This window comes from Macrobrachium nipponense, chromosome 39 (genome assembly GCF_015104395.2).
Source record: "Macrobrachium nipponense isolate FS-2020 chromosome 39, ASM1510439v2, whole genome shotgun sequence".
NCBI lineage: Eukaryota > Metazoa > Arthropoda > Malacostraca > Decapoda > Palaemonidae > Macrobrachium > Macrobrachium nipponense.
The window spans coordinates 34,834,624-34,848,147 of NC_061099.1; the positions used below are offsets into that span (position 1 = coordinate 34,834,624).

Sequence of the window (13,524 nt, forward strand, 5' to 3'; positions counted from 1 at the left end):
GCAATTAATTCATAGTGCAACTGTATTGAGGTTTTCTCATGTTGCATCTTTCAAAGCTTTTTACTGTCAATTTCCCTTTTGCGCTGAATGATCTCTTTGTCTCTTTGGCCTGAATTCTATATTCTATATTGCTTGACCTTCTCCGTAATGAACACTGTATTCTTTGGAAGCTTGAATTTCAAGTCGGTGGCCCCTGTGGTGGGCTTGTTCCATACGAATAGGGTTCATCTTGGAATTAGTCATAATGATAATGGCCTCTGCCTGTGGGCCTGTTCCCCATGAAAAGAGTGCAAATGAATATGGTTCATCATCTGACTATTTAATATAGAATCAATGACCTTCGTGAGACTATTCCAGATGAAAAAGGTTCATTAATTATCATAATGATCGTTGGAGATTGTAGACTTCCAGATGGATAGCGTTCATAATAATAATGTAATAACGACCGTTGGAGTTTTTATAGACTGCAACTTGCAAGGCATCCAAGAAGACTACTTGGTAACCGTCCATGTCCAGTGCAAGGTTCTGAATTCAACTTCTGATGTTCGCGGGAGGTTGTTGGCTGGTGGCGGAGGAGGAGAGACGCCTCTCGTCGTCGCCCGTGTTGAGTGTCTGGTGCAAACACGGTCCATCTAGACCGTGGGTGCATAATAGTACTACCTAGATCGTGGCTGTAGTTAGCAGCTCTACCTCGTCACTGAAAGGTCAATACATGTTTGCGGATTTCGTTCCACATTGGCAACGTTAAGTGATTTCACAGATTTACAACTTTGTTTTCGTAATTATGTGTAAGTATTTTTCGGTTTTATTCATTTTGTATCCACACAGCATGATTTTGTATAAACGTATATAACTAGTGTGATATATATATATATATATATATTATATAAGATATATATATATATATATATATATATATATATTTATATATATAGGATAGATAGATAGATATAATTGTGTGTATGATATTCATAGTGCATAAGTTTGTTACAGTTAATAAGTTGCTGCAGTAGCACTTGAGATCGAGTGACATTTGAGAGAACTGTCTTTGAAAATAAGACGAACGACGATATAGCTTGAGGCAGCGACCTCCCTCCGTCATGAAGATCTCCGAAGCGACAAGTTGCTGCTTCCTGACGCTAACTTATTTGATGCCGCTCTTCGTTTTGAGTTCTTCTCTTCTCGGTTCCCGAAAATCGGAAATTCCTGGAGGCCTATGCTGAAGCAGTCGGAGATACGCATGTTAATATCTTCCTTTCCAATGCAGGTACGACCTTTTTGGTTTTTTTCATGGTGTGGTACGTGTATATATATATATATATATATATATATATATATATATATATATATATATATATATATATATAGTATACATACATCGAGCTACAAATGTCCTTTAATATCTAATTCGCTCTACCTCGGAATTAATATATTCTCATATGGACATTTGTAGCTTGATGTATGTATATGAATCATGGTAATGTGATATGACTCATATATATTATATATATATATATATTTATATATATATTATTATAATATATATATCATAAATGTAAGGTTTTAGTTTTAAGAATTTTGAGCTAAGGTTCAAATGTTATTTATCGTTAAGTGTTGGGTAACATAACTCAGAATTCATATACAAATGATTTGTTTCATATCGTCTTCATTAGGAAGATTGAATCACTGCTTCAACTAAAATCTATTCCAGTGGGTTTTGCTGAATTTGAATTCTATAGTTTATCAACTGGATGATAAAAAAATTGCACTTTTTTTCGAATTCTCGTTTCATATTTCAAGTGGAGATTTTTTAGTACTACAGTGTGGCATTGGTCACTTCGTTCACAACTTTACGCTTTATTGCTGTATGTTGAATATGTCCATTGAGGTACTTCATGGAGTCTAATTATGCTTGCAAATATCCACACTATCATTATTCTCTTGGCTACAAAATAATCTACAATGCCAAAAGGTCTCATAACTATGTCGACTCGCTGTCGTATTACTATTTATCCCTTTTTATTTTTACCATTACGTGGTCCTTTTTTTTTTTAAGAAGAAAGACTGACACTTTATACGCTTTGCAAGTATTCAGCTGATTTGTTAAACGTTTTTGATTGTTTATTGCACTTCTGAAATAATCTGATTTGTTTCATTAACACTTTTAAAGAAGAGTAGCCTTTTCCAGCAGGAGTGATTTATTTGTTCAGAGCGCGCGCTGCACGCTTCATGCCCACGCACATATTTTATTTTTCCCTGTAAAAGAAAGTTGGCAGCTGAGCGCCACATGCCTTGAGCATCTCTCCGTTTCTTGCCAAAGCCGCGTCAAGATAGTTTTGGAATCTGTACTGCTCCACCTGGTGTATCTAACTTTTGCTGTTATTTATTTTACGATATTGCCTATTTTGCAATATTGCCGATATTACCGTACGACTTGTTCTCTATTGTGAAAGTTTCCTTTTAACTGAAAATGTGGATATGAACTTGGAAAAGTTTGAAGCGCTTTTTGAGGATGGAAATGTCGTAATTCACAAGATCTGTATTATTATTATTATTATTATTATTATTATTATTATTATTATTATTATTATTATTATTATTATTATTATTATTATTATTGTTGTTGTTGTTGTTGTTGTTGAAAATAATGGCAGCTTTCAACGAGTTAATCCTATACAGGGTCTTTTCCATTCTTCTGACAATTCGTTTCTCTGACTCGGCTAGGTTGTTGAGTAGGAATTCAATATTCACATTGGTCAAAATTGGGACATTTGTCATTCATAGGTTAAAATATTTTATTAGAAATATTTCATTCGATTTCTACTCGACAACCCAGTCGAGTCAGAAAAATGAATTACCCAGAGGAATTGAAAAGATCCTGTATAAGAATAATTAATTGAAAGCTGCCATTATTTTCAACAAAATGCGTATTATTATTATTATTATTATTATTATTATTATTATTATTATTATTATTATTAGTTGTAGTATTATTATTATTATTATTATTATTATTATTATTATTATTATTACGCGCCTCTTAAACCTTCCACATCAAACACTACTAGGCGAGTTCGCCTTCTTTTGTCATCCGTGTGGCATATTTAGCTGTTAGTAGGATTGTCATAATATATCCTGAGCAATGACGTGTGTCTGCAAAAAAAAAAAAAAAAAAAAAAAAAAAAAAAACGTAGAGCTCATAATATATTTATTGTTATTTATAATTCGTTACCAAGAACGAGTGACAAAATTAAAAATTTTATGACCTTGAGAGTGAAAAGCTTCCAGGAACTGGATGATTACTTGAAGTTGATATTTCATTTGCACGAGCGGAACTTTTATGAAATGTTGTTAAAGCGTAAACATGTTCTCAATAAAACTGTTTGCCAGTGGATTGAATTCCATGCAAAAGTGGCCGTTAGGGAAGGGACAAGATCAATACTTTTAAAAGTTTTATTTATTCACGAGAGAGAGAGAATTGTGCCAAGCTGACTGCGGTCAGTTGTTCAATTCATTATAATGAGCTATGTATGCGAACTTTGCTACTTCTCCAATACGATTCGCAAGAGTGTAGCATTATTAGTAGTATCGCTATTAGTAGCTCCAGGGAGCGTAATCAAATCAGCTAAGGAAAGTTTTCTTTGCGACACAGAACACCACCTGATATAGACAAGTATCATAATGGACAAATTAACATACAGTTACGGTTCAAATTCAAAATCAATGCTAATGGATCAGAATTTGAGGTGAAGTCTTGACTGTCAAGGCATTCCATGTTAATGTGCATGAATTTCAAAAAGTTCTGCTATACATGACATAGAGTAATGGATGCCGTTACAGGTAAGACTACAGCATTTCCGGTCAGTACAAAATGACCCAGGGCATTTGGGCGTTGTTTGAGAAGCAATTTGTTTTCTTCGAGAGCAAATAAGTGGATATCAATTTTCTTCGTTAATGATGCGTGAAATCCTTCAGGGGACAAATACCCAGCTCGTAATAACTTTCCCGTGTAAATTTAAAAGTTGCATATCGGCATATAATGTATTTGCATAAATGAAATATATTCTGCTTTTAAATTATTTGGTAGTGCAAATGCTTATACCTATAAAAAGGCATTTGTAAGAAGCGCAGAACCTTGGAAATGAGTCCCTTTTGTATTCATATACCTACCGTACTGTCCCTTACAAATTTGTAAAAAACTGTATGACTCACTGGTGTAGCGTTCAGTCGGACCTGGATCCCACACTACAAGTTTCACCCATATTATTTAATATTAACGGTTACTTGTGGATAACATTTCTTGCCTGTTCATGCTGAAACTACAATTGCTGTCTACGGTTGGAATCACGATATTTTTGTTAACGTGAGCTGATGCCCTCATGAGCAGTAGGAGTATGTAGGCCTATAGTATATGCGCATATATATATATATAATATATATATATATATATATATATCTATATATATAAATAGTATACACACACATATATATATATAATATATATATATATAGTATATATATTATATATATAACATACATACATACATACATACATATATATATATGTATATATATGTATATATGATACATATATTAATATATATTAATATAATTATAATATTAATATATGTATATATATATATAGATATATATATATATATATATATATATATATGTATATATAGTATATAAATATTATATATATATACATACATATGTATATATTATTATATATGTATAATATACTATATATATGTATATATATTTATATTATATATATATATATATATAATATATATATTATATAATATTTATTTCTCTCTCTCTCACTCTCAGGAGATAGTGCAACTTTAACAGAAGGCGTTCTCAAAGGTTTATGGGTGAACCAGAGACTTGGCGTTTCCATCAGGAAGGTGGATGACGCTGAACAAATTGATCAAGTGATAAAGCAAAATCAAGTTGTGGGATTCAACGTTTGGTGTCTTGACCAGCCACAAGACCTCCTTCCCTTCATTGAGGTAGAGTGGGTCAGCTTATCACGCAGTCTTTTTCTCACTTTTAATGTTCTGATGATCTAGTGCAGCATAATCCTTTTACCAGGTGGTTTTCTTTGTTGCTTTTGACATTCCTATATGCATAGGATTTTTGGTGTGGACTTTTCCATAGAATATGATCATTTTACTGCCTTTTTTATGTGCCTAAATTATGAATACCTGCGTGATTATTATTTCAGTTTCCCAGGCAGTCCTTGATCAGGGATCATCCATGGCTGATGATTGGAAACATCGTTGATATTATATCAAGTTTAGGTAAACCGTACCTCTCGCTGGATAACCAAGTAAGTTTGGTATTTCATTCTTGCTTTAGATCATTATTCTTGCATACTAATAACATAATTGGTGTTCTCTCCATCTCTACATTGATTTTTCAGTCATAAATTCTGATTTCACATGTATTTTCTTCTGTTAACTAAAACTGTAGTGATTTGTGAAAGTAATTTATAGATGCTATATGATCACCTTTAAGTTTCCATTTGGCATAATTATGATAAATATGACGATTCCCATGGCAATTTGCAAGCCTCGTAGCATTCCAATAAGTACAGAAGTTTTCAATTCGAGATTCAGCAATGTCAAAGTTTATTTTATTTCCTTATTGTATTCAGTCAAGTTCAGCACTTGACTGATTTCCTCAGAATTGATGAGCGCTCGTTTCCATTCGTTGACTTACAGGTAATCCATGATACAGAACCTGTGTCATTTTCTGTATGATATTGTGGTTATTGTTTGCGTATTATTTTGCCTTTTCCATTATGTATTGTATTCAGGAGTGATATTGACGTATGATTGTACACACGAATAGACTTGATAGGCCTTAATATATTATTAAGCTTTTCTTTTGTTTGTTCCATTGTGTGATGCATTCAGTTGTCAAAGTGACAGAACTCTTGCTTTCATCTCCATTTCAGAAATCGTACCTCCAAATTTGTTTTACCGTTTTCTCACTTTCTTTGTGACAATTTTAAGAACTATACAACAGGAAAGTCTCAAGCACATCGAACTACATTTACCCATTATTAATCACTGACATGTTTTATAGCTTTTATAGATTGTGTACACCTTGACATATACATGAGCTGTGTACTTGTATTGACCTCCATTGTTATTACACCAACATTAGGGCACGTAATCTATTGAAGGCAAATTTACCTGTACAGTTTATCTGCTAGCAAGATTTATATTCTCTTTGGGTGATTTCCTGCCTCGAATTCATAGGATGTGGCTTTATGATGAATTCTAGTATATTATTGTTATTATTCCTCGTTGGACAAGTGGTTTACGTTCTCGCCTACTGATTCAGTAGTCCCGAGTTCGATTCCCCGCTCTGCCAACGTGGAATCAGAGGAATTTGTTTTTGGTGATTAGAAATCATTTTCTCGATATAATGTGGTTCAGACCCCACAATAAGCTGTAGGTCTCGTTGCTAGGTAACCAGTTAGTTCCTAGCAACGTAAAAATAACTAATCCTTCGGGGCAGCCCTAGGAGAGCTGTTAATCAGCTGTGTGGCCTGGTTAAACTAAGATATATTTAACTTACAGTGAATTGTAACGATCTAAAAGCAGAGCTGGGAGAAACCTTTTCAGTTGCACTAAGAAGTAATAGTTGAAAAAGTTGGACATCAAGATTGAAGAAAGGAAGTGGGAATGGAAGTAAAGAAAAAGGTTAGGAAAAGGACAGGTGCAGCTAAGGGCCGAAAGGATGCTGCAAGCACTCCTCTCAGTAATGTGCACTAACAACTACTACTATCATATGGGTTTTTTATTTTGTGAATTATATTGTAATATGTAGTTAACACAGATTAAGTTGATTAGAATGCTCTAAGAATGCCTCCAACAATGTCACAACCTCCAAGAGCATTTGGGTGTTATTTTGTATTGCTCTGGCTTTATGAGACCAGCATGTGCTCTTGCTCATGAAGCAGCCCATATAGTATTTTGTCGTCTTTCGCGTGTACGTACTTGTTAGATACGAATCTTCGAGGTTAAGTTTATAATACATATTTATGATGATATATATATATATATATATATATATATATATATATATATATATATGTATGTATGTATTACAGTACATAAATATTATTCGGTACAAATCTTACTGGATATGTTTATAATACATATGTATTCTCTCTCTCTCTCTCTCTCTCTCTCTCTCTCTCTCTCTCTCTCTCTCTCTCTCTGTGTAGATTTATATATATTTGGCAAGTTATGCATGGGAAAATATCCCAAGTCTCACTTTGCGTGCATGCCGTTCTATTAATAGAAAAATATAATCTCATGATATTAAATTATGTCTGCATGTTTTATGTCCCTTTTATTATTTTTTTTAGTTCTGATTCCAGACCATCTCTTGTTTTATAGATAACTTTTGCCAGTATAGACAACACTTCAAGTGAAGTCACTTTATTAGAAGTCTATAGCCTGAATCGGGATATGACACCTGTGATGCAGCCTTATGGGAAGTGGGCAGAGAATAGTCCTGTGATGATATCAGAGGACTCCTGGGTCACCAGGAGATCTAACTTAACTGGTCTGCATTTGCGGTGCACGACAATGGAGGTAAGGGGATTGATAATTTTGAGATGAAGAGTATAGAATGATCAGTGGGATATATTTTTAGTTAAAAGGAACATTTAGAAATGAGCACCACTAATAAAAAAAAATTTCCTGGGACGTCCCTGGAAAAATGTTCCAAATGATATTCAAGTATTATGTAAATTGATGGGTAAATGTACAATTTTAACAATATACAGTGACTAGTGTACAAGGAAATATTGCACAAATCGCTGATAGTATTTTGGTCATCTTATTATGAATAAAGTGCAAATTGATATAGATTGTAAATAAACATTGGACAGATAATAAATGATAAATTTATTTCCATTTGGTAGTCGTATATAATAAAACATGAAGTGTTCTTTCAGTCTATTTTAAATATCTTTTTAAAGAAATTGACTGATTTCAGCAACTCCCGTTCGTACAGCTGAGTAACCCCGACGAGCAGTTGAATGTTGAAATTATCGGTGGTTATGCTGGGGGTGTGTGGCACACACTGCAAGAGATCCTTGGTTTCACGTAAGTTTACATTGATCATTGTTGGCAATGAAGGTTAAGTGGATTATAGGGCCCTGGGTAACAAACCCTTCAAATTCTGGGTCAGCAAAGACCCGCAGAATGTTTCGTCATTTCACCTGTTTTCGTCCTCATCCTTTGAGACATTTGACAACAATTGCAGATGAGTAGAGTCCTCTCAGTAATGCTCGACTAGTTTGTACAAGTAAACTTTCATACTAAAAAATATGTAAACTACTATCAAGATTATCTAGATTCATTTCAGTTCTTCATTTCATTGTATTGTTAACATCTTACAAAAAGCTTAAGGTACAGTTATGACTCATCTCCTTAAGTGAAATGAATTTATTCATAAGTAGATGCAACTATGCAAAAATGGTAGGTGAAAGCCAAAAGGCTACGACCATGTATAAGTTGCTGAAGCTCGTTAAGTTAAAAGCAAACTGATCACCTTTGCCAAAATACCTGTATTCATACTTCTTGAAGTGGTCCCAACTCCTAGATAAAATATGAAACAGTCTTCATTCAAATACACACAATTTAGAAAACAATCTGTCAAGATAATTTTCAATCCAAGTCGTGGTTGGTGTGCAGTATTGTGGGAAAAGACGAGTGACTCTCTGGAGGAAGCAGGTAAGTGGAACCCATGGGAGCTGGCCGCAATCAGAAAGGATCTCACATTTTGTCCAAGATCGGGCACGGGATGCATTTGGAAGAAAGCATGGGATGCTCTTGGCAGGGACTAGTAAACAATCATTTTATGGAAAAAGAACGAAATAATATAAAGCACAGATTAGGTCATAGACTGTTACCAAGAAACCAAAGTAGCAAAAAGTATTGGCCCTTGCTCACATATGATTGATAGTCATAGCTGAATGATCCAGTGAGTGATAAGGAACTTTGATAGAAAAGTCCATTTGTACCATCTTGGATGAAGGAGAGAAGTGGTAGAACAAGGAAATGCAAGCCCAAAGTTTGTTTAGATTCTTAGAGATATGATAACAAAGGAGAAAAAGTCGGGCATGAGTCATTTAATGCCACCATGCATTTTTTTTTCTAATGTATGGGAATGTTATTTCATGTGATTCCAGGTACAAATGCTACAAACCACCTGATGGCAAATTTGGTGTCAAGTCTAAAGGAGTTTGGAATGGCCTTGTCAAGGAAGTGCTGGATGACAGAGCTGATGTTGTGGTTACTTCGCTTGATCATAACAATGTCCGGAGGGAGGCTGTCGATTTTTTGTTAAGCTTAAGAGAAGTTGGGTGAGTGTATTCAGTATACAAACTCTCTCTCTCTCTCTCTCTCTCTCTCTCTCTCTCTCTCTCTCTTGTACTATTTATATTTTTTTTTATTTCCAGCCACTCTTGTTGCATAGGCAGCATCTGTGAAGTCAATATGCAGTAGAATCACAGCATATACAAGAGAACGCATTACTTGACATGGCAATTAGAACAAAATTATCCATATGAAACTTCATTTATGTACTGGAAAGATAAGTAACCATTGAGTTAGTGGTGCATATATGTTTGAACACCTTTTGGAAGTGTTTAGAAAACTCTTAATCAATAATACTTTCAGTTGTGCTTTTCTCCTGCTTTTGTAGAATTTTGAGAGTTTATACAATTAAGGTGGTTTATTAGTCATGGTACTTTGCAAAAATTACCGTTCAGACCACATCTGTCTAAAGCAGGAAGCATGTCGGATAAATCTGCAGATGCTCAAGTTCACTATGGTAGAAGCCTTGCCATTGGGACTGTGAATGGCTTGCAGGGGAACCCGCTGCCAATTTTATGTTTAATAATGTCTGCAATGTGGTGAAGTACGTCTCAATTTGGAACCAACCTACTCCATCAACGAAATTTCTAATGAGTATGTTTTAGAATAAAAAAAAGTTTTCATCTGTGTGAATTATTTTTAACAGACAAATTTGACACTTACATTCACTCAATCTTTTGTGGGACAGCTTTTGTAAGTTAGATATATTTTGGGATGAGGTTCCTTCAACAGAGCCCAAATAATGTCCCAAATTGTTAGCGCACAGGAACTTTCCAACGGCCATCCAACATTTAGGAACTGCAATTGATTGTCATGCTGTCAGTGCTGATGAAAGAAAATAAAAAGAATGTTTGTCAAGATGTTATCAAAGTTGAGCAGGTACTTACATTTGAGAGGGCTATCCAGACTGTTAATGCATGGATACATTTATTTTGTATATGCAAACCTAGTAGTACTTTATTTCATTACCCTTTCCTAGTCCTGCATTTCTGTCATGGTTGTTTTAGGCTGCACAAAGTATGATTCATTCAACTTCCTTAGAGCATAAGAGTCGGAATACACACAGCTGACCTACCTCAGTCATCTTTTTTCTTTTACAAATGGACGACTCTGTCAGGGATTCATGCTTGAGACATGAGATTATGTTAACATAATGAGTTTTAATGAAAAAATTAATGTCTCTAAAAATGACATATTTCTGGCTTCCTTTCAGATATCAGTTAATAGCCCGGCAACCGGGATTAATGGAACAAACTTGGACCAGCTTTACAAGCGAGTTAATGCCAGCATCTTGGATTGCTACCATTATCTTTACCTTATTGATTCCTCTCTGTCTGTACATTTGTGCTCGCGTGTCTCCGTTAGAGACCGAAAAGGTTACACTCAAAGATGCTTATATTCTTGCTGTAGGAGCTCTTGCTTATCAAGGTAATATTTTTAACAAGCAAGGTTTATTGGCAGGGATGGATGTACAGTAGTTTTGTTTATGAAGTTGTATTGACTAAGCAGGAATTAGAATTGTCATTTCTTATCAAAAGTGAATGAAGGCATAACAGTCATAGTCTAGCATGTGGATAGAACCTAATTAAAGTATTTATAATATAAATCTACACTCATTACCTTTTCTTGTGTAATTTCATTTTACCCTAAGTGTTTATAACTATTAGCCAGCCAAGCAGAGGAATTTGTCAAACATTAGTTGTCTGAAATTAGTAATTAGACTGAATTATTTTAAACTGCAATGACTTTCAAAATGAAGAGAAATCCAAGTTGCCCTTTCCTTAATTTTAGTCACAACCAATCTCTTTTGCAGTATCCCAGTATCCCTTCACAATAATCACAAGAATAACAGAAGAATAACTCTATTCTGGTCAGTTAGAACTTGGGTGGGTTCTTTGATATGATCATCACTGTTAATGTTTTAAATGTCAGATGTTCTCTTATGGGGTTAACCTTAATGTTTCATGTACACTTTCTGCCTTAGTTACATCTGATCTATGCCACATGTGCCCCTTTTCCTGTGACGTTCTGATCCTTCTTCTGAGGCCTCATTCTTTTACATTTCATTTCTACTATTTTCGTTGTTAATTACTCATTATCCATTCTCATCATATGTCAAAGCCATCTCCATCTTAGAGATATTGATCTGTTTTCCAGTCTCTGGACACATTACTCTTTACTCTACAGATTCCCCTGTTGTATATGATCTTCCTAAAGCTCTTTCTGTATCTTAGGATTTAGTAGTCACACCTAAAATCTTCCACAGTCTCTTTGTCAGTGTTCATGTCGGGCCTGATGGTGCTCAATATATTTTTGCCTTCATTAGTGGGATAATATTCAAGTTGTCAAGCACACTTTTCTGTGAATATAGACTGTTGCATTTTTTTTAACTGCTCTTTCAATACTGGCTTCAGAATCTAGTGTGTTCACATGGTAACAAATTTTCTGTCATTTTCTGAAGCCTGCATTTCCACCACAACATGATGCCCCTCTTCTTTCTCTTGTGTCTGTCTTCCCCCTCTTTTCCATTTGCTCCTTGTATTCATTGTTGGCATTGAAACATTTACATTCTTTAATGGGACTTTATGGTACCCTCTATCTTGTAATGCTATTGTGGATTTTCATAATTTTGCTCAAACTTTCTCTACCATCATCACAAAACACAGCGTTCAATTGATCTTACTTCTGTGTAATTTTCAGACTTGAGATGCACCCCCTTTTCCTTTAGATATTCTTGTTATACCTTTTCTTTCTACACTCATGATGTAGAACAAGCAGAGTGGGAAAAGATTAAAACAAGAATATCAAGTTGTTGTATATTCTGGTTATAGAGATGTTTTTAGCAAATCCGCTACTATTCATGATGGTCCTGAGACTTTCAGTTTTCATCTTTTCAAGAGCTATCTTAACCTTTTCACTTGTTACCGGTTCCTCTGTTATACCAATATCCTCTAGTTCATATTCACTCTTCATTCATGATATATACGTACTACCTCCATAAAGAAGGTAACAAGGGGTTTAATTTTCAAACTTCAAAAATAGTAAGTTATGTCTAGTAAAAATGAAAATACAACCATTATTCTTTTCTGATCAACCCTGAATTCCTCATATTAATTTTGAATGGAGAAAATTAACTTCAGAACTCTTTAAACTTTGTGCTTTCAAGTTCACCCACGTGATTCTGTACACATACTGTGAAATTTCCTTAAAAGAAATAGTATAAGTTTAAGTTCATCACATTTCATAGATTCATAGTACTATCAGGTTAGATGTTTAAAGAAGCTGCAGTCAAAGGAAATGCAGACATTCATAAATGCTAAGAATTAAAGTCGTCATAAGAAACCTCTGGATACTCAAGATTCAGAAGTCTTGGGATTACAAGAATGGTTTGAGAAGCTTGGTTTAACAAGTGTTTTTTTTTTAAACTGCAAATAAATTATGCTATGTAGTGTAGTACAGAGATCTCTTTCAGAACCTTTAAGTGATAAAAGATTCCTTTTTACTTTCCATTTAGGATCCTGGCTCGAGGTCAAAAGTACATCGACACGTATTGTATTCATCTCCATTTTCATGGCAACTTTACTCATTTATTCGTACTACACCAGTGCCCTTGTGTCTCTTCTTACTGTGGCATCCACCAGTACTGGCATCTCTAGTTTACAAGAACTCCTCATTCACAAAAAATATGGATTTGGCTTCAGGAGAGATATTTCCATTCAAGAAGAATTTCTGGTATGGTTCTTTGGTTTCACTTCTATTCAAATAGCTAATATGTTTATTCTTATTTGTTCCTACCGAGATACGAACAATAAGCCTTTCATTTATGGAGTATCCAATAGCTGCATGCACTGGACCATCTGTGAAATGACTAACAAGGAGGATAACCTAATGGGGAAAGGGTTACCAACACACTCCAGCCTATGCCAGCCAGTGTTCCCCCAGTCGCATGACTCTTCAGATGCTTCACATCGCTCTCGTCTTGTCTTGTAGAATTGTTGGTGGTGTGACACTGTTTTGTTACGTGCCTTTTTGGTAATTTATTTGTATTAGCTTGTTTTGGCCCCATTTGTTTTCTCATATGGAGAATGGAAAGAACCCATACTGCTGGGAG

General features: G+C 34.7%; 1 protein-coding gene across 3 annotated transcripts in view; it reads left to right on the forward strand.

Moving 5' to 3' along the window:
* Positions 1 to 577: 577 nt before the first annotated feature.
* Positions 578 to 13,524, forward strand: part of LOC135210291 (glutamate receptor ionotropic, kainate 1-like) — a 40,703-nt gene continuing 27,756 nt past the window's right edge. For 2 of the 3 annotated variants that reach the window (XM_064243173.1, XM_064243175.1), the window contains exons 1-9: positions 578 to 788; positions 984 to 1,267; positions 4,837 to 5,018; positions 5,234 to 5,338; positions 7,425 to 7,622; positions 8,029 to 8,138; positions 9,227 to 9,400; positions 10,627 to 10,841; positions 12,928 to 13,145. In XM_064243173.1, coding sequence (XP_064099243.1) covers positions 5,273 to 5,338; positions 7,425 to 7,622; positions 8,029 to 8,138; positions 9,227 to 9,400; positions 10,627 to 10,841; positions 12,928 to 13,145 — 981 coding nt within the window. In that variant the 5' untranslated portion in view covers positions 578 to 788; positions 984 to 1,267; positions 4,837 to 5,018; positions 5,234 to 5,272. The remainder of the gene's footprint in view (positions 789 to 983; positions 1,268 to 4,836; positions 5,019 to 5,233; positions 5,339 to 7,424; positions 7,623 to 8,028; positions 8,139 to 9,226; positions 9,401 to 10,626; positions 10,842 to 12,927; positions 13,146 to 13,524) is intronic. The other variant, XM_064243174.1, reaches the window with a different exon arrangement.